The 22131-nt window shown below is 42.6% G+C and overlaps 1 protein-coding gene across 2 annotated transcripts in view; it reads right to left on the minus strand.

The window, feature by feature from the left end:
* Positions 1 to 20035, minus strand: part of LOC117366068 — a 34599-nt gene extending 14564 nt beyond the window's left edge. Inside the window, exons 1-4 of one of the 2 annotated variants that reach the window (XM_033957149.1) lie at positions 19668 to 20035; positions 14638 to 14816; positions 12623 to 12759; positions 1030 to 1156 (exon numbers count right to left, since the gene is read on the minus strand). In XM_033957149.1, the coding sequence (XP_033813040.1) occupies positions 1030 to 1156; positions 12623 to 12759; positions 14638 to 14816; positions 19668 to 19872 (648 nt within the window). In that variant the 5' untranslated portion in view covers positions 19873 to 20035. Of the gene's footprint in view, positions 1 to 1029; positions 1157 to 12622; positions 12760 to 14637; positions 14817 to 19547 lie in introns of both variants that reach the window. The other variant, XM_033957148.1, reaches the window with a different exon arrangement.
* Between the last annotated feature and the right edge of the window lie 2096 nt (positions 20036 to 22131).

Genomic DNA, 22131 nt, shown 5'->3' on the forward strand with positions numbered 1-22131 from the left:
ATCATGAGGGGCATAGAGAGGGTGGATAGGGACAGATTCTTCAGACTGAAGGGGACATCAAATACGAGGGGGCATTCTGAGAAACTGAAGGGAGACAGGTTCAAAACAAATGCAAGGAAGTTCTTTTTCACCCAAAGGATAGTGGACACTTGGAATGCGCTACCGGAGGAAGTGATCAGGCAGAGTACGGTACAGGGATTCAAGCAGGGATTGGATGGATTCCTGAGGGATAGAGGGATCGTGGGGTACTGAGTAAACCAACCTGGTCGTGCATGTGCAAGACCGGAGGGCTAGGACTTCGATAGGAGGGCAGAACTTAAATGGGAAACCAAGGTGGCAGGGGAGCCCTTCTGATGATTCAGACAGGCCTTGACCTGTTTTTGGCCACCGCGGGAGCGGACTGCTGAGCAGGATGGACCTGTGGTCTGACCCAGCAGAGGCACTGCTTATGTTCTTATGTTCTTATGTGAAAAAGAAGTCAATACAGTGCTCCCCCAGTCATTCGTGGTCGGCGATTCACGGTCCCGGTCATTCGCGATATTTTCCGACTGCGAATGAGAGGGCAGCCGGAGAGGCAGGAGAGAGCAGCTGGAGCGCCGGCGAGTAAACAAAATCACTCGCGGTATGCTCCGACCACCTCTTCCTGCACTAAAGTCGAGCCTCGCCAATCAGGAGCTGCTTTGACACGCAGCTCCCGATTGGTGAGGCCCGACTTTAGTGCAGGAAGAGGCGGTCGGAGCATACTGCGAGTGATTTCCTTCACTCGCTGGCGCTCCGGCTGCTCTCTCCGGCTGCCCTCTCCAGTCTCCCCCACTAAAAACCGTATTTGCGGTTTTTCAAGATTCGTGGGTTTTCCTGGAACGGAACCCCCGTGAATATTGGGGGAATACTGTAAATGCAATGTGAATGTTTTTTGTTACCTGCTTAGTTAATAGGCGGGCTATACAGTAAATATAATAATTAAATGAAGATTTGGGGGGGCTCAATTTTACATTTTATTCAGAGCATTTTGTAGGATCATATACTCACTGTGTCTATGGGATTTATATCCAGTGATGTATGGTATGCTTGTAAGAATTGTAATCCAGGCTGGCTGCTCCCCACCTTAACAGTACTCGTTGAGTCCCATAAGGATCTCCAGAATTGAATGGCCTGCCTAATAAATTAGACTGGTTAGGACAGGATCTAAAAGGACATATATTTATTTAGTAAAAAAATTTCTAAACCATTTAAACCTAAATGGTTTACATATCTTTACATACATAATTCAGTAAAACAAATAAAATCAAACAAAGTTATCCAGGAAACAAAACAGCAAGTTGCACCAACAAATCTGATGTCCTTTATTGAAACAGCAAGAAATACTTGACTTGGTACCATGCCTCATCCTATGTTTTCTTCTGGGGTATAAATGTGTGTTCTTAGATTTTACAATACAATGAAAAAACTTGTGGTTACCCAATTGTTAAATCAAACACCCAGAACCACTGGTAAAAACCAAAATGACACTGAAGGTATTTTATCTATAAAGGAACAAGCTTCAGATTATGGAGCTTCACCCACTTCGGGTTTTCTTAAGAAGAAATTCCAATTCTCCTGCTCCTCTTTATATCACTGGCTTGAACCCAACCTACCTACCTTTCACTAAAGTTATATTTTTTTCTATCTTTATTAAATCTCCTGTTGATATAATAAAATCATTCTTTAAAAAAAAGCCTCTTTAATTCATTATTTACGAACCTACTATGGACTTAATAAACTTCATGAACTCTTTACTGAAAATGATTAACCTAACTGTTCATTTCAGAGCAGAACCAACAGATTAATATAAATTGTACTTATCTTGAAAAGTGCACCGATGCTCTAAAGTGCTACATTGAAAAGTGAAATGGTGCTTTAAAGTGCTTCAGTTCATACCAATCATCTGTGCCTCTTAAAGTGCTTTAATTCCTGCTCTATATAACCAAAGCAGTTGCTTATTATACTTTTTTTCATCCATCCGACGCGGCCTTCGTTTTGCAAGCAGACAACAACCCCCCTGTGTCAGGCAACGCTTCTGTAGGCACTGCAAACTCTCCTGCCGGTTCTGTAAGGATGAAGGCATGATCCCCCTCCCACCTCCCAAAGATGTGAATGAAACCGTACATACTTGCCTGTATGAAAGCTTTAGATGCTTGGTGAGTCCTAGTAGAGCAGCAAGCAGGTTCCTGGAGTTGCCTAGAGGGCAGTATAATCAACCATAGAGATGGGTGTCAGGCCCATATCTCACTCTAACTACTACGTTCCACCCAAATCCCACTGTATCTACATATAGGTGACAACTGCAGGCTCAAGAATCCAGGCCCAAGTTTCAGCCTGCCTATCCAATATTGCTACCTGGATGTTTCACCATCATTTAAAATTGAACATGGCCAAGACTGAAAACATAAGAATAGCCTTACTTGGTCAGGACAATGGTCCATCTAGCCCAGCATCCTGTTCCCATGATAGCCATCCAGATTACAAGCACCTGGCAAAATCCAAAATAGTAGCAACATTCCATGCTACTGATCTAAGGCTTTTTACAGTATCTTTCCGTCTTGTATTCTCTATTTCTGTGGATAACTCTCTCATCCTTCATGTCTTGTCAGCTCGCAACATCAGGGTTATCTTTGACTTCGCTCTCTCTTTCTCTCCACAAATCCAACAGACTGCTAAAGCATGTTACATAGAAACATAGACGATGACGGCAGATAAGGGCCATAGCCCATCAGGTTTGCCCACTCTACTGACCCACCCCCAAGTCTATTATCCTAGGGATCCCACTCCTGGTGACAGGTTCCCTTGGCTTAACCCTCTAAGGGATCCCACTGGGCATCCCATTTGCTCTTAAATTATTGCACCCTGTTTGCCTCGATCACCTGCACCTGGAGCTCGTTCCAAGGATCAACCATTCTCTCGGTGAAGAAATATTTCCTGGTGTCGCCATGAAATTTCCCGCCCCTGAGTTTGAGTGGATGCCCTCTTGTAGCTGAGGGTCCTTTGAGAAAGAGAATCTCTTTTTCCATCTTGATACGGCCGATAATATACTTAAACATCTCGATCATGTCTCCTCTCTCCCTACGTTCCTCGAGTGAGTACAGCCGCAAATTTTTCAGCCTTTCCTCGTACGATAGATCCTTGAGCCCCGAGACCATCCTGGTGGCCATCCGTTGCACCGACTCTACTCTCAGCACATGTTGTTTCTTCCTCTATAATATCATCAAAATCCAACCTTTCCTTTATGAGGATACTACCAAAACCCTTATCCATACTCTTATCACCTGTCACCTAGATTACTGCAACTTACTTCTCACAGGTCTTCCACTAAACCATCTCTCTCTTCCAGTCCATTCAAATTCTGCTGCATGACTTATATTCCGCCAGTGTCACTATGCTCACATTACCCCTCTCCTAGGGTTACCATATTTTGCTGTGTAAAATCCCGGACTCATGGCCACACTACACCACACCCCACCCTGCCCCAACCCCATCCTATTCCACCTCTAGCTCTTCCTCATTCCACCTCTAGCCCCACCCCGTTCTGCCTCTAGCCCCGCCCCAGAAAACTCATCTTTTCATTTCTAACTTCTGGGCTGCATCTGAGGACCTCCGAGTGACATCATCCACACATTTTCAGAGGTCTTCCAGTCGCGCCCAGAGCTTTCCAAAACCCAGACAAATTGCCAGGTTTTGGAAAGTCCGTCCAGTCACCCGGACAGTCCTTTTTTGAATTGGGGATGGCTGGTTGAAGATCCGGGTTTGGGGATTCCATTCCTGAAGCTGCCTTTGATAGATATGATATTTAAACCAAGCCAGAAAGTGGAGCCCTTTCCAGTCAAAGCTCTTGAAGACGCTTATTAGTGAAACACAGACTTGTGTCGGGCTTGGCTGATTGCAGTATAATATCGAGTGGGAGAGCTACAGAAGCCAACAACTTGTATGAAGAACAGTGAGATCTGTGGAGCAATATTGAGAATTTAAAATAATCGATGCTACGCCAAGTGGAAATTAGATTGGATATTCCACTAGCTCCTTCCCACTTCCCAATACCTTCCTGATTCCCCAAAGCAACCTCATCTACTCCTGATCTCCACTAGAAATTACCAGATATCTTGTTCATGTAATACGTTTTTTGTAATTCTTTTGTAATCTGCCTTGAACCGCAAGGCAATAGTGGAATAGAAATCTCTAATGTAATGTAATATTCATATGGACACTTTAGGGTGAATTTGTATTTATATAGACAGGAAGGGTTTTCTTTGTTTGTATGTTTGTTGGAAGAAATATTTGAATATTAATAGATACAATGGAATAAGATTACGGTATATTAAAAGTTTGTAATACATGTTTTAATATGAGGCAATGGCTTTTTCTACTTATTGAGATATTGATCACTTTGAAGCTATTTAATTAATTGACAAGTCCTGTTGTGTAAGTGTGTATTGGTAACAATTAAGGGGATATATCAGGACAAGTTCCAACATCCTCTCCTCCATTGGGCAGCTGAAATTATTATAGGCCATAGATTTTAAAGCCAGTAGAAGGGCTAACTTTCACATCATCAAACTTGGCAAATGCCTAGGATATGAATATTTAGGAGGTCTGGCTAGATGGGCTAATTTAGTAGCTCCCAATCACTGTGATATTAGACTTTTGACTCCACAATCCAGCTGCTGTCCATCAGAGAGAAGAGCAGGGGCAAGCGCGGGGCAGTACTTCTCAACCCAGTCCCCAGGACACAATCAGCCAGTCGAATTTTCAGGAGCGCAGCGAGAGGGGAGACATGATCGAGACGTTCAAGTATCTCACGGGCCGCATCGATGCAGAGGAGGATATCTTCTTTTTCAAGGGTCCCAAGGCAACAAGAGGACATCCGTGGAAAATCAGAGGCGGGAAACTGCGTAGTGACACCAGGAAATTCTTTTTCACCGAAAGGGTGGTTGATCGCTGGAATGGTCTTCCACTTCAGGTGACTGAGGCCAGCAGCGTGCCTGATTTTAAGGCCAAATGGGATCGACACGTGGGTCTATTCGCAAAGTAAAGGCAGGGGAGGGTCATTAGGGTGGGCAGACTGGATGGGCCGTGGCCCTTATCTGCCGTCAATTTCTATGCTTCTATGTTTCTATGATATCCACAATGAGTATGCATGAGAGTTAATGCTGGAAGCAGTCAACAAAATGCTGAGACCACCAGCTGAATATCAACCTCAATATTTTTGCCTATTTGTTTCAAACATACTCTAGCAATTTTTCTGGCCTTCTCCTTAGTCTTTGTACTTTTTTTTTTTAGAAGTATAAACAGTCAATTTGCATGTACCCATTTCACTCCACTCAGAATTTTATAGACCTCTATCAAATCTCCCCTCAGCAATCTCTTCTCCAAACTAAAGAACTCCCATCTCTTGTTGTTCCATCCCTGCTATATACTTTTTCTAATTCCACTATGGGGGGAATTCATCAACAGCTGCTAACTGCATTTGCACATTCTAACAATTAGCATGCACTAAACGCTACAGATGCCCATAGGAATATAATGGGCGTCTGTAGCATTTAGCTTGTGCTAATCGTTATAGCGTGCTAACAAAGTTAGCTCCCACTGATGAATTCCTTCCTATATCTTTTTTGAGACATAGCAACCTGAATCACACATAATACTCAAAGTGTGGTTTTACCATGGACCGATACTGAAGCATTATGATATTCTTTATTTTATTATTATTTTCTTAATTATTCCAAACATTCAGTTAATTTTTTAGCTGCTACCACACTAAGCAAAAAAAATAGAAATATGACAGCAGATAAAGGTCAAATGGCCCATCCAGTCTGCCCATCCTCAGCATCCACTATCTCCTTTTCCTTCTAACAGGGGTGTCAAAGTCCTTCCTCGAGGGCCGCAATCCAGTTGGGTTTTCAGGATTTCCCCAATGAATATGCATGAGATCTATTAGTACACAATGAAAGCAGTGCATGCAAATAGATCTCATGCATATTCATTGGGGCAATCCAGAAAACCTGACTGGATTGCAGTCCTCGAGGAGGGACTTTTGACACCCCTGTTCTAAGAGATCCCACGTACCTGATCCACGCTTTTCTTGAATTTAGACACAGTCTTTGTCTCTACCAGTTCTACCGGGAGACCAGGGGCAGCTCAAGGCAATCTGCTGCCTGAGGCGAGAGATAAGCTGGCACCCTCCACCCTTGAGCATCCAAAATGGGGGTGGGTCAAGGACTGCCCCAGCTATTAGGCAAGACTGGCTAGCTAGCGGCTTCTTAGAGGATATTAGCTTCAGTAAAACAGTAAATGACAGCAGGGCCTCACACTCCACTTCTTTTAGGTCCAGGTCACTCATGTTTAAAGCAAAACAATAGATCCTGCCAGACAAACTCAAAGAACCATGTTTCTCACCACACATATTTTAATCGGTTTTTCAGCAAAAACACAAAGGAGACATATAATGCTCAAACAGCAAGGGAAAAAAATGAGAAAGCAAGCAAAAGAAAAGCTCAGTGTAACATACCATAATAAAATTCTACTACCATAATAAAATTCTAACTCCTCAGAATGTGCAGATCAGAACTAGAACATTTCTCCATGGAAGTCACCTTGATTTTCACGTTATCTGAGCAACACAAAGCTCTCCACCACCAGGCACATTGTGAAATACAAAACCTGAAAAGGGGCTCCATGTTTTGTAATGAATACAGTATAAAGACATCTGCAATTAATATTTCACAAAGTGAACATATTTCAATTAATACATTCTACCTTTGTTTTCTGTACAGTTTCATGTTCTGTTATGCTGGTTCCAGTTACTTGTCTGCTTTCCTATCTTTCTTCTGTTTCCAGTGGCTGTTGTCTCTTTTTCAATTCTCCTCTCTCCTCCTGTCTTGTTCCCTCAATATATAGTATCTGTCTCTGACAAACTGATTTTTCCTTCCTTTTTTTTTTTTTTTTTGCTCCTGTCAACTCAAATTTCACCCTACTCCTTTCTACTTTTCACCTATCAACTTTATCTCCTCTTACTCCCTAGTTCTCCCATTTCCCATCATGCCCCTTCCCCAGCCTTCTATTTCCATCTCTCTCCCTCCCCATTTTTCCCCTCCACCAAGTCCATCTCTCTCTCCCCCCACACATTTTTCCCCTCCACCAACTCTCTCTCTCTCCCCATTTTTCCCCTCTACCAAATGTCCATTGTGGAGAGAAGGGTGAAAGCCTTAGATGTTGGGAAGGAGAGAGGCAGAGAGGGCCGGCAGCAAGATGCCATTCTCTCAACAGTGCCACCTGAGGCTGCCGCCTCTGTTGGCTTCATTATAGGGCCGCTCCTGTTGGAGACTATTCTATGCATCTACCACCCTTAATGTAAAAAAGTATTTCCTTAGATTACTCCTGAACCCATCACCTCTTAACTTTACCCTACGCTCTCTCATTCCGAAGTTTACTTTCAATTGAAAGACACTGGCCTCATGTATATTTATGCCACGTAGCTATTTGAACATCTCTATCATATCTCCCCTTTCCCATCTTTTCTCCAAAGTATACATATTGAGATCTTTAATTCTGTCCCCATATGCTTTATGACATAGACTACCAACCATTTTACTAGCTTTCATCTGAAATGACTCCATCCTGTTTATATCTTTTTGAAAGTGCTGTCTCCACACAATATTCTAAATGAGGTCTCATCAGAGTCTTATACAGGGGCATCAATACCTCCTTTTGGCTACTGACCATACCTCTTCCTATGCACCCAAGCATCCTTTTAGGTTTTGCCATTGCCTTTTCAACCTATTTGGCAGACCAAATGCATGACCTTATATTTATTAGCATTAAATCTTACCTGTCAGATTTCAGACCATTCCTCAAGCTTCACTAGCTTCCTCATGTTATCCACACCATCATAAGAACATAAGAAATGCCAACTCCAGATCAGACCTTAGGTCTATCAAGTCCGGCGATCCGCACACGCGGAGGCCCCGCCAGGTGTACCCTGGCATAGATTTAGTCCCCATATCACTCTATGCCACTCATAAGGAGATGTGCATCTAGTTTACCCTTAAATCCTAGAATGGTTGATTCCGCAATTACCTCCTCTGAAAGAGTATTCCAGGTGTCTACCACTCGCTGCGTGAAACAGAATTTCCTGATATTTGTCCTGAACTTGTCCCTCCTCAGCTTTAGTCCATGCCCTCTTGTCCGTGTCACATTGGACATTGTAAATAACTGTTTTTCCTGCTCTATTTTATCGATTCCTTTCAGTATTTTGAAAGTCTCGATCAGATCCCCTCGCAGTCTCCTCTTCCCAAGGGAGAACAGCCCCAGTCTCCTAAGCCGTTCCTGGTAATCCAGGTTCTCCATACCTTTCACTAGCTTTGTTGCTCGTCTCTGCACCCTCTCCAGCAGTATTCCAAGTGTGGTCTGACCATTGCTCTATAAAACGGGATTATAACTTTCTCTGATCTACTTGTGATTCCCTTCTTTATCATGCCTAGTATTCTATTTGCCTTTTTCGCCACCGCCAAACATTGCGCCGACGGTTTCAGGGTCCTATCTATCAGTACGCCCAGGTCCCTTTCTTGTTCGGTCTTTCCCAGAATTGCACCTGACATTCTATACTTGTGTTCCTTATTCTTTCTGCCTAAATGCATCACTTTGCATTTTTCCACATTAAACTTCATCTGCCATTTCTCTGCCCATTTCTCCAATCGACTCAAGTCGCTCTGGAGTTCCTTGCTATCCTTCTGCAATCTGATTGCTCGGCATAGCTTTGTGTCGTCTGCAAACTTGATGATTTCACTGGATGTTTCCTCTTCTAGGTCATTGATGAAAATATTAAATAATATGGGCCCAAGTACCAAGCCCTGATGTTCTGTTCTCTAGCCATTTGCCTATCCATCTTAGTATATCTCCCTCTATTCCATGGCTTTATAGTTTCCTGAGAAGTCTTAAATGTGGAACCTTGTTGAACGCTTTCTGGAAGTCCAAGTATATAATATCCATCGGTTCTCCAGTATCAATTTGTCTGTTCACTGTCTCAAAAAATTGAAGTAAATTCATCAAACATGATTTCCCTTTCCTGAATCTATGTTGACCGGCTCTCATCAAGTCATGTGTGTCTATGTGCCAGACTATGCTATCTTTAATCAGCGCTTCAACCATCTTTCCAGGGACAGACGTGAGGCTCACAAGTCTGTAGTTTCCTGGCACTTCTCATGATAGTTTTTAAAATATCGGCGTGACGTTCGCTATCTTCCAGTCATCCGGTATCTGCCCTGTTCTAATTGACAGTTTTTGCAGTAGTTCTCCGATTTCAACTTTCAGTTCTTTTAAGACTCTCGGATGAATTCCATCCGGTCCAGGAGATTTGTCACTTTTAAACTATCAGTCAAAACATTCTTCCAAAATATCCAACAGGGGCCCCTGTTTCGCAACAAAATGCTTCGTCAGGGATTTGAGCGATCACACACCCGCTTCTGACAGGAGTGGAAGCGGGTGTGTGATCGCTCAAATCCCTGACGAAGCATTTTGTTGCGAAACAGGGGCCCCTGTTGGATATTTTGGAAGAATGTTTTGACTGATAGCTTTTTTCCATTGAGCAGTTTTTCCTGCTTGCTTTACTCCAGGACTACACCTGAATATCGAAGTGCTCAGATAAGTGACTTCTATTTTTGACAATTGTTGTTTGAAGAAAAGTTTTAAAAAATATATAAAACTATAAGAAAATATATAAAACTATTAGAAAATTAGAATAGAGGTTCACTTACTAATTGGAAGTTTTTCTGACCAAGGATGTGTCTGCTAGGATTAAATTCTGTTTAAAACTAGCCTGTCTATATGGGAAGCTTAAAGAGCCCCTATTAGACACTGAGGTCTTTTCTCCCTTTTTGTAAAGAAAGGTGACTTTTTTGTCCTGTATTTTGGAGGGTGCAATTTTTTGTGATTTATTTTATATCCAACCATATCTTTATATGCCTCTCTCAAGGAGATATGCATCTAGTTTGCTTTTGAAGCCTAGGACTGTCGATTCCGCAATAATCTCCCCTGGGAGAGTATTCCAGATGTCAACCACTCTCTGTGTGAAGCAGAACTTCCTGATATTAGTCCTGAACTTGCCCCCCCTTAGCTTCATTTCATGTCCTCTTGTCCGTGTCAAATTGGACAATGTAAATAATCTTCTCTGCTCTATTTTGTCGATTCCTTTCAGTATTTTGAAGGTCTCGATCATATCCCCACGCAGTCTCCTTTTCTCAAGGGAGAACAATCCCAGTGTTTTAAGTCGATCCTCATATTCCAGTTTCTCCATACCCTTCACTAGTTTAGTTGCTCGTCTCTGCACCCTCTCCAGCAGTTTTATATCCTTCTTTAGGTAGGGAGACCAATGTTGGACGCAGTATTCCAAGTGGGGTCTGACCATTGCCCTATAAAGCGGCATTATAACTTTCTCCGATCTACTCGAGATTCCTTTCTTTATCATGCCCAACATTCTATTTGCCTTATTTGCCGCTGCCGCGCATTGTGCCGACGGCTTCAGGGTCCTATCTATCAGTACACCCAAATCCCTTTCCTGTTCACTTTTTCCCAGAGTTGCACCTGACATTCTGTACTCGTATTCCTTATTTTTACTGCCTAAATGCACCTTGCATTTCTCCACATTGAACTTCATCTGCCATTTCTCCGCCCATTTTTCTAACCGACACAAATCGCTCTGGAGTTCCTCACTGTCCTCCTGCGATCTGATTGCCCGGCAGAGTTTTGTGTCGTCTGCAAATTTGATGATCTCACTGGATGTTCCGTTTTCCAGGTCATTGATATAAATATTAAAAAGGATCGGCCCAAGTACCGAGCCCTGGGGTACACCACTAGTCACTTTCTCCCAGTCTGAGAACTTCCCATTTATGCCTACTCTCTGCTTCCTGTTTTCCAGCCATTTGCCTATCCATCTTTGTATATCTCCCTCTATGCCATGGCTTTGTAGTTTCCTGAGAAGTTTTTCGTGTGGAACTTTGTCAAATGCTTTCTGGAAGTCCAAGTATATTATGTCCACCGGCTTTCCACTATCAATTTGCTTGTTCACGGTCTCAAAGAATTGGAGTAAATTCGTCAAACACGATTTCCCTTTCCTGAATCCATGTTGACTGGGTTTCATCAAGTCGTGTGTGTCCAAGTGCTGAACTATGCTATCCTTGATCAGTGATTCAATCATCTTGCTGGGGACAGACGTAAGACTCACAGGTCTATAGTTGCCCGGTTCTCCTCTCGATCCTTTTTTGAAAATTGGCGTGACGTTCGCTTTCCTCCAGTCATCTGGTATCTGACCAGTTCTGATTGACAGGTTTGCAAGTTTTTGCAATAACTCTCCGATTTCAACCTTCAATTCCCTCAAAACTCTCGGGTGAATTTCATCCGGTCCAGGGGATTTGTCACTTTTAAGTTTGTCGATCTGGTAGTATATCTGATCTAAGTTCACTTCCACTGTGGTGAGGCTGTCCTCTATTTCTCCTGTAAACAGTTTCTCCGCTTCAGGTATTGTTGAGGTGTCCTCCTTCGTAAAGACGGACGCAAAGAAGGAATTTAGTTTGTCTGCGATTTGTTATCTTCCTTGATGTACCCAAGCAAGGTAATGTAGGCATGAGATTGACAATTAAAAGCATCACAATCTATAGTATAATAACTGAAAAAATCAAAGGCAAATAGGGATTTTCATATAAATCACATCTTTTGAGCAGTAAAATTCATCAGGAAGTAGTGTTGCCCAAAGTTAGTCAGGCGAGGTGTACTTCTGTCTGCCTGTCACCCAAAGTTAGGCATGACATTTGCACTAAGCTAGTATTTTGTTTAGGGTGTTCTGTGCAGAGTGACCTTTGCAGAATACAGTAGATTCTCAATTATCTGGCACCCATGGAGATTGATGGATGCCAGATAACTGTGGTTTCTGGTTGCTTGAGAGTTTCTATAAAAATAGTTTTGTCTCCCTTCCCACCTCACTCTATCATCCCTCCACCCCCAACTGTAGGTCCAGCATCTGTTCACTTTCTCTCTCCCCCCCCTCCCCTTCTCCCCTCACTCTCTTCCTCCCATACCAGAAGCAGCAGAACCGGTCTGACAACCCCCCTCCCTCCCTCACCCACCCAAAGCAGTAGCGGCAGCTGGAAGCAGCCTGTTTACTGGCACTTCCTCTGCTGCTGCTATTGCTTTGGGTCAGTGGAGGAAGGGAGGGAGGGAGGGTGGTTGTCTACTGCTTCGGAGAATGGAAGGAGGGAGGGAGGAGGGGTTGTCAGAGGGCTCTCCTGCTTCAGGAATGAAGGGAGGGAGATTTTTGTGGCTGCCACGATGCTTTGGGAGCTGGAGGGAGGGAAGGAGATTTGTGGCTGCTGCTGATGCCTCTGGGGCTGGAGGGAGGGCAGGAGGGGGGTTGTTGAATCAGGAGCACGACTTTGGATGCTGTCTGATCAGTGCGGGAGACTTTTTTTTTTTTGCCAGTTGGTTGAGAGTGCCAGTTAGTTGAATACCTGTTAACTGAAATTCTACTGTATTATCTTAGTGCAAATCATAACCGCATCTAATTTTGAACACCATTTACTGAATTTGGCCCTTCATGTCCTACCTTGTGAGTGCTTGATTCTCATGGCTTCCTGTGGATAGTAATTTTTCAAGTGTTTGGTCCTCCCCTTTGAAGTAAGGCCTGGAACTGATGAAAGAAGGAATAGGGAAACATTTCTGAAACAGACCCTCCATGTTATTCTGTAAGGAAAATAAAGCAAGGTGTTAATCCTCTTGGATTTGGATTTATAGGAATAAAGGTCAGCAAACAAGCTGATCCCTTTTTACTGGATTAATTAGACTATAGCTCTGAAAGTTAGTAACAAATTTACTATTTATGCAAAAATGTAAGGGAAAAAACTAGTAAAAAAAACAAAAACCTGAGATTATTTTATTCATTTCATCTTCTATCCTGTTTTCCCCAGGGAGCTCAGAACGGGTTACAGTTTTCTTGTAATTTCTCTAAACAGATTAGTTTGGCACAGACCGACAAAAATTAATTTCATTCCTAAACCAGGGTATGGTAAGTATGATCTCACAGACTGACTGTTAGGGCGATAGCGTTTTTAGCGCGTGCAGAATTTTAGCACTAAAACCACTATCGCAGCTTAGTAAAAGGAGCCCTTAATGTTTGCCTTAGAAATTTCATTGGGCCAAAGAGAACGCAATTCTAAAGTTCACAGTAATATGTACAGGCAACATGTTTCTTTTTGGAAGGATTTAAAAATAGTGCTTTTTGACTAATTCAGACTTCTTTCACAAGCATTAATCTTGATTCAACTAGATTATTGCAATATTTTATACTTAGGTTGCTCAGTTAAACATTGAAAAATTTTGCAAACACTACAGAATATAGCCTGTGATGTAAGAAAATATGAGAGCCAGAAAATTTTGACATTGGTGACCAGTAGAGGCTAGGAATATTTTTAAACTATGCACTTTTGTTTTAGTGAAATTGTAGGAATTTGCTCTTGCTAACAATAATACTCATCAAAATTAAATAAAAATTTTTATTTTCTTCAATGCCTTATTTAGCTGCACACTGGTGGAACTCCCTCTCCTTGGATATCAGACATGAAACCAATTACATGACATTTCAGGAAAAAAAATGAAAACCTTTTTTATTTATAAAGTTTTTAGTTGTATAACCATTATAATTGTATCTCCTTGGATTGCCTAGCTTCTTTTTCTGTAAACTGCATAGAACCAGTAATTCAGGGGATTGTGGAATAAAAAAGTGCACTTGGAAGCTCTTTCTAATCTCATTAGTAGCACTCTTTTCTCAGTGAGCTCTCTTTGCAGTTTGTGGTATATAAATAGCAGTATGTAATCTCCATTTTATCTTCAGGGGCCCACTTACTCCCCCTCCCTTTTTACAAAACCATAATACGGTTTTTATAGCGCCGGCCACAGCTGTAACAGCTCCGACGCTCATAGAATTCCTATGAACGTCAGGGCTGTTACTGCCGGAGCTGGCGCTAAAAACCACATTATGGTTTTATAAAAGGGGGGGGGGGTGTCTAGTCCTCTTAGTTTTGTCATTAGTGTCTGTGCTCTGTCTTCTGATGCAGTAGGTAGAGAATGACACGGAGACAAACTTTTTCCCGTCCCTGCAGGAACTCATTTTCCCGTCCCATCCCGTTCTTTTCCTGTCCCTTCTCCAATCCTGCAAGCTCTGTCCTCATCTGCACAAGACTCAAACATTTTAAAATCATAAGTGTTTGAGGCTTGTGCATTTAAGGCAGAGCTTGCAGGAATGGGGCAGGGACAAAATTTGCGGGGACAGGACAGAGAAATTGAGTTCCTGCGGGGACGGGAATAAATTTGTCCCCGTGTCACTCTCTAGCAGTTGGTCCATGAACCGGTTCACTGTGGCCTACTGCGTGCTGCCCCATGGGTATTATCCCCACCTGTAGGGTCTGCACTACCTTGGGGTCTACCTGTACAATGGTTACATGCACATGACTGAAGCAAAGTTTGTTATACAACAGTCCATATGCTATTCTAGCAATCCTGCACGAAGGACCATTTCTTCAAAACCACGGATATCAAAGATCTGCCAAGGTATATTAAACATACATGGCTGTTAACACTTTCTGACGCCTCCAGCTGCTCATCCTTTCCGACACTGCCCAACCACCATGGGCCTTGTGTGCTGTGTCTTCTTTGTCCACTATGGAAAGAATCTTTGCATCCACCCATCAAAGAAGGTCCGCTATTAGTGTCATCCTCTTCATCAGAAAAGGGTCGCCAGCTGTCTGTTAAAAGACATAAAGCGTTAGTGGATTTGATTTTAGAAAGAGAGGCTCTATTAGAATTAGGCTTTACTGTTGGAAATGAAAATAGGTTAAGTTTATGCAAAGTTGGTTTTTTATCAGCAAGTTAAAGTGGTCCACAAGATAGGTTGGTAGAAAACCATACAACAGACTGTGGGGGAAACAGGTCCAGGAAACATATATAAGCCCCCTACAAACATCCACCTATGCAATTCATCCCAATAAACCAGGGATCTCAAAGTCCCTCCTTGAGAGCCGCAATCCAGTTGGGTTTTCAGGATTTCTTCAATGAATATGAATTGAAAGCAGTGCATGCACATAGATCTCATGCATATTGCGACTGGATTGCTGCTCTTGAGGAGGGACTTTGACACCCCTGTGTTAGATGCTCTCTTGGGTTTGTTTGTTTTGGTTTTTTAATTGTATTTTGCCCCTTTCATTAAATTCCCAGTTAGTAAACATAGGTACCAACATCTCAAAATGATTTGGGGTGTCAGACACAATACAAACTACCCCTCCCTGGACACTCTGAAGGAGTTTGCTGGGTATTGAAGGTGCTCAGCACCCAAGAAGCTGGTTTCTGTGTTTTATAATGGTCTTGACCAGGGATCTCAAAGTCCCTCCTTGAGGGCCGCAATCCAGTCGGGTTTTCAGGATTTCCCCAATGAATATGCATTGAAAGCAGTGCATGCACATAGATCTCATGCATATTAATTGGGGAAATCCTGAAAACCTGACTGGATTGCGGCCCTCAAGGAGGGACTTTGAGACCCCTGCAATAAACCATACACTAGTTATAAGAATATTGGGGTTGATATTAATAAGAGTTTAGCAGGGTAGGCAAAGCTCCTGCCTAATTAAACCCCACTGAGTGAGCTGGCCACCAATATTCAGTACAAACAGTAAGCTGATGAGAAGATAAAAGCAAACTTCTATTCATTTATCTCACACTGGGTTCTAAAAGCAGATGTCCCACATGGCTATGTTTCGCCTAGGGCTGCGTCAGGAGCATAATAAAATAGCAATTAATAAGTGAATAAAAGTGTGCTTTTATCTTCTCATCGGCTTGCTGGTTTTAATTTTCCATGTTGGATCCTGCCAGCTGATTGCCTTGTTGTTTTCTGGGACTGCCAATATTAATTGGTTTGCGCCACTGAGGGAGGAGAACAGAGAAAATATGTGCTCTCAGTCCATCTCTGATTCCCCTCCCCCCCAAAAAAAAAAATGGGCTACTGCCTATGCTTCTGATAGTGCTGTTGATTAATCACAGTCAACTATCATGTTTAACTCAAACATATTAATGGCAATTAATATTATTTACTGTGATTAACAGCTCTTATATAGTACAGTATATACAGTACATATCTATGTATATATGTACATACACACATATTAGTGCCGTTGATTAATAGCTGTTAATGTGTGTGATTAATACACAAATGCAGCCTGTGGCTGCCATTTTGAATCTGGAGACGCATGGGGATCAACTGGGGATCACTACTTTTAGCCCTACTCCAGTCAACCATCTTTCAGGTAGTCTGGGGAGGTCTTATGGAGCGATGGGGGTGGGGGAGGGTGGAGAGGCCTCCTCTGGAGGGTGTGGATACATTTATGGGAGTCTTTGAGATGCTTCTGGAGTGGGTGGATGCTCTGGTGGCTCTAGGAGGGGCAGTACTGTGAGTGCTCTGGGGTGCTTAGTAACATGACAGCAGATAAAGACCCGAATGGTCCATCCAGTCTGCCCAACCTGATTCAATTTAAATTTTTTCTTCTTAGCTATTTCTGGGCAAGAATCCAAAGCTCTACCCGGTTCTGAAGTGGTTCTTCAGGACCATGATTTTTAAACATGCAGTTAATTGCAATTATATGTATTACATTAAAAAACAAACAAACATAAGAAGGACTGGAAAAAAAGGATAAACTTATTAAATTACATCCCTCCTTTTACAAAACCACGAAAGCGGTTTATAGCACAGGCCGGCAAGCTGAATGATCTGCACTGCTCCCAAAGCTCATAGGGGTCCTATGAGTGTCGGGAGCAGTGCAGAGCATTCAGCGCACCAGCCTATGCTGCCATGGTTTTGTAAAAGGGGGGGGGGGGGGGTTAATGAATAACACTCCAGTAAATAATAGCATACATCCACTTTTTTAAACCGTTTTGGGTTTTTGTTTTTTTTTTTGAAAGAGAAGGAAAAAAGCCTCAAATGGTGCAAGGAAAATCCCATGTACCAATGGAGAGGGCAATGATTGCATTAGCACCGCTTCGAACCATCCATCACCAGCAAAAAAAACCTTTAAATGTACTTCTTTGAATATTTATTTTAAAATTTTCTAATTCATTAATAACATAAGTAGATTACAATAATCGCATACATAAATCCAGAATAAAATAACAATAGTACATCTTTACAAATACCATAATCAAACAGACTTAGGGCTCTTGAGCAGGTGGTAGTTTTTTGGGTAGCGCGCGCTATTCTGGTGTGCGTGCTAAAAACGCTAGCGCGCCTTTCTAAAAGGAGCCCTTAGGTGTTTTGTGACCGAGCCAGCCTTTTGAACGCTGCGGCGCCATTACAACATGACTCGGGTTTTTAGCTGTAAGCGCTGTTTGTGCCTCTGATCTTATGCCCTGAAGCAGCGGCGATTTGAACCGTGAAACGATGGCTTCTGTGGCGATCATGACGTTGTCCTTACTGCTCAGAAAAGCGGTTTATTCATTATTTAATGCATGTATTGATTATTGACTAGTGCTTAAAGAAGTATATTGGATGGTTCGGAGCGATGCTAATGCAATCATAGCCCACTACATTGGTACATGGGATTTTCCTTGTACCATCTGATGCTTTTTTCTTTCTCTTTCAAAAAAAATGATTTAAAAAAGTGGATGTATGCTATTCTTTACTGGAGTGTTATTCATTAATTTAATAAGTTAATTGCAATTAAACATTTTTAAGTTGACCAATTAATTGTGATTACAAATACTGATTGAACAGCTACCTAAAATACGCTGATTCTGCCCTACCCCCATCCGCTCAGAAATGCCTTATACATGTGACGCAATGTTTTCTGGATACCCAATTTTATAAGAATTTGCGTGAGCACATAAAATGCTGTTCTGCAAAGCCAAGACACTTGTAAAATATCCCCCATATATTGTAGATGTACTCAGGGATATTGCTGACTGCATGAGAGGTACTGAATGAAAACAAATTGTTCTTATGGAGACACCATTCCTAAGGATATACTATCATTCACTTTTCTCACATATTTCGTTTGACTTTTAAGATCATCTTGTAACAGTCACCACTCTTCAGCATGTCCCTTTTATTAAATAGAAACATGACAGCAGATAAAGGCCAAATGGCCATAAGAACATAAGAATTGTCACTACTGGGTCAGAGCAGTGGTCCTTCATGCCTAGAGGTCTGCTCACGCGGCGGCCCTTAGGTCAAAGGCTAGTACCTTAGTCTGCCCATCCACAGTAACCATGATCTCTTTCTCTCTCTGAGAGATCTCACGTGCCTATCCCAGGCCCGCTTGAATTCAGACACAGTCTCTGTCTCCACCACCTTTTCCGGGAGACTGTTCCATGCATCTACTACCCTTTACTCCGCAGCCTATCACCTCTTAACTTCATCCTATGCCCTCTCATTGCAAAGTTTCCTTTCAAATGAAAGAGACTCGACTCAAGCGCATTTATGTTACGTAGGTATTTAAACATCTCTATCATACGCAAAATGATGGTATTATTTTGTAGCCATGATTTTTAAGGTTTGTTTGAATGTTTATTTAATCATGTTTTTGTTATAAAACTATGTATGTAAATTATGTAAACCGTTTAGTTGTAAACGGTATAGAAATTTTTAAAATAAAAAAATATCTCCCCTCTCCCGCCTTTTCTCCAAAGTATAAAGATTGAGATCTTTATGAAAAACATAATGACTGATCTAAAAGGTATTCTTTTTTGAAATTTTAGGGTTTTTTTTTCATTGCTTCACTCTTGTCTGTAACATGAATTTTAAAGGTTTTTCATGTACTCAAAGTTTGTATATGTTAATTGCGAGCCGCTTTGGCTAAAAGCAAAATACAAATGTTTTAATTAAATAAGTAAGTAAGTAATGTATGTGTTGTAAAACAGTGACTTTGGAAAGTTTATGCCAATTTGGACCAATTTAGATATAATTTAGGCCACCTGGTTCCACCTGCCTTGAGAACAGGAACAGTGAAATAACTGAGTTGTCAAATACTTTTAAGAAACAGGAGCTTAAGAATCAAAACTCATACATGATGTAGGGCTGTCTGACAGGTAAAAGTTATAAATCAAAAGTCCACTTATAGCTATAATTTGAGGAAATGTACTCTCTTGAACAGTAATGGGTTACTACAGATGCATATGAAACCACCCTGCTATTAGTCACACAGTCACTGCTGTCAAGAACAAAGAGAAATCACACAAAATAAATTTAGAGATATTTTATTTTGAATGGGGAGGAGAAGTAATGGGAAAATAGACAATGCTTTCTGTGTTTTAAATATGTCTGCCATTCACAAACCCCACCCCCCCCCACAAAAACAACCCCAATAAATTTCAAAGGTGAAGCTTGCAAAGACTAACCCAGGTTTGTAATCACAGTATGAAGCTGATATGCTTGGCTGTAAAGCAAACCCCGTCTCCTTTTTTCCTAAATTATTTTCTGATGATGGAGCACTCACCTGCCAAGGACCAGTCTTGGCTGCCCCATGCGTCTGGTAGCTGTGCATCGCTGCCTTCGTTTGCCTCATCCCTTTGGCCCTCATCAAGAGGCATTTGGCCACTGGATGCCAGAAACTCACCCCACTGTACATTATCTCCAGCTGCCTCGAACGCACCAAAGCCTTCGTTGGCTTCGGCCTCGGTCTTCATACTGCTTCGCACTGCAGCATACCCCTCGCCATATAAACACGCAAGATCTTCAGCAGATGCAGTCCCGGCTGTGACAGTTGCCATGGTTACCAGATTTTTCCATCTCAAGCAGGGGTGACTGAGCAAGACAAGCATAAGACGCTCTTATGAGCACAAGGGCCAGGCTGTGAGCTCGTCACCACTGTGGTGCCACATTCACAGCACCACCTTGCCTTGGCACTTTATTATAAAGGTGCCCCTCACCCTCTGCTGACATCCTGTTGCTGCTCACTGGCAGCTCTAGAAGCCTTTTTGACTGATGGACTGTTCTCACACACAGAGGCTCTTCTGCCACCTGCCCCACCCCCAAACTACTTAATATAGCATTCGCTTTTAGATTAGTTAATCTAACGTCATTCCATTTTTCCTTTCTTTTATATGATGCAATGCCCCTTCCCTTTTCTCTGGGGATGGAATGTGAACACTGATTCTGCTTATGTTCAAACCTTGTCCTGGAACTGTCTTTCAAAATTCCACTCATATGTATTTAATCCAGCATTAGTAGCCCTCTGGGTGAAGGACCAGTTTGTACACTTTTGCTCACTCTACAACAGTGTTCTTCAACCACTGGTCCATGGACCAGTGCCAGTCCACAGAAATTTCCTGCCGGTCCACAGGGCCAGCACGTGCATCAGGCCCAAAACAGTGTTCTTCAACCACCGGTCCACGGTGTGATCGATGCAGCGTTATCTTCGAGCCAGCTCCTCTTCCTAACTGATTCAGTGCATCCTGTGCCTGAACCGGAAGCCACTGCTCTCTGCCTGCATCTCTCCCTCCATTCCACAGGCAATCCGGGCTCTCAATTCCCTGCACTCTGCATACAGTCCAGGCACTCAACATCTGCCCCAGCTGATCTGGCTGTCAACTTCCACCCCTTCCCCCTAGCAGGCAATCCAGGCTCTCAACTCTTTCCCATCCATGTAACTTTTAAATGTCACTTTGTTGGCAGCGAGCAATGACTAATGCAAGCTGCTTGGTACCAGCTCACAGTCTTCCCTCTTATGTAGGCCCACCTATGCGGAAACAGGAAGTTGCATCAGAGGGAAGGCAATGAGCCAGCGCTTAGCAGCTTGCATCGGCCACTGCTCACTGGCAATGAAGTTGCGTTTAAAAGGTATATGAGGGGAGGGATACAGGGAATTTTCAGCTGGCAGGACTTGGGGATCCTTGCTAGTTACATCATAGGTGTTTATCAACTGGGTGGGCCTGGGCTAACCTGTGGCTATGCCGCTGCTCTACTGTATACTACTACAATTACTATTTATTATTTCTATAGTGCTATCAGATGCTCGCAGCTCTGTACATTAAACACGAAACAGACAGTCCCTGCTTGGAAGAGCTTACAATCTAATTATGACAACCAGGACACGCTGCTCAGGTAGCATGAATTACAAAGGAAGTGATGAGGTAGCTAGGTAGGTAGGGGGACTATAGAGGGAATGATTAAAAAATGTATACCCCGCTTAAACTGCGATAAGTTTAGCAGCCGCCTGTCCCCCTTCCCTCTTACATCACCGGCAGGAGGGATGCCCAGTCCCTCCTGCCGACACCCGCTACGAACTCCCCCAACGATCGCGGCAGGAGAGATGCCCAATCTCTCTTGCCAGAACCAACCCCCCCAATGTCTCCTGCCGAAACCCCTCCCAAAAGGTCGCCCCCACCCCCACCAGGACCCCCCCTTTCAAGATTGCAGCGGCATCTTTTTCAATTCATATATATACTTCCAATGACCTCATAGGAACCAGATCTTGCATCAATGAAACTCTCAATCGCAATTGCTCTCATTCCAAAGATTTTTTGAAAAACAATATTAAAAAAAGAACACTATGTTTTCATATCACGACCATCCAGTCTATTTCAAGAGTTACTGTATTCAGTGTAAATATCCATTGCTGTTCTTTAAAGTTCAAAATGCTCTCAGAATTACCACCCTCCTGCCCTTCAGTTACCTGATCACTCTCCATTTAATTTCACTGACTTGGTGGTTTAATTGCTGCCAATGTTGGACCAATGGAGCTTGTAAAGTCTGGGTGTTAATTCTGGACTTGTGTTCATTGAGACTGATATGTATTGCTCTACTGCTGCTCTACAGGGATATTCAATCATATGCACAATATTTTTTTTTCTCTTACAATTCATTGTTGTCTAGATTTAATCACTCTATCTCTTCCAGGTACTCTCCATTCTGTACCCACTATGGTGCTATCACACCATTGGCATGTGCCACATCTATCATGTACATTTATTTCATCTGACCCCTGGTTTTTTGTCACCAACTCTCCAATATTCCTGCTCCTCTAATATGCTATTATAGAGGGTTCTATAAAATCTGTGGACAAAAGCCGTAACATTTGC

The sequence above is a fragment of the Geotrypetes seraphini genome, chromosome 8 (genome assembly GCF_902459505.1).
Source record: "Geotrypetes seraphini chromosome 8, aGeoSer1.1, whole genome shotgun sequence".
Classification (NCBI taxonomy): Eukaryota; Metazoa; Chordata; class Amphibia; order Gymnophiona; family Dermophiidae; genus Geotrypetes; species Geotrypetes seraphini.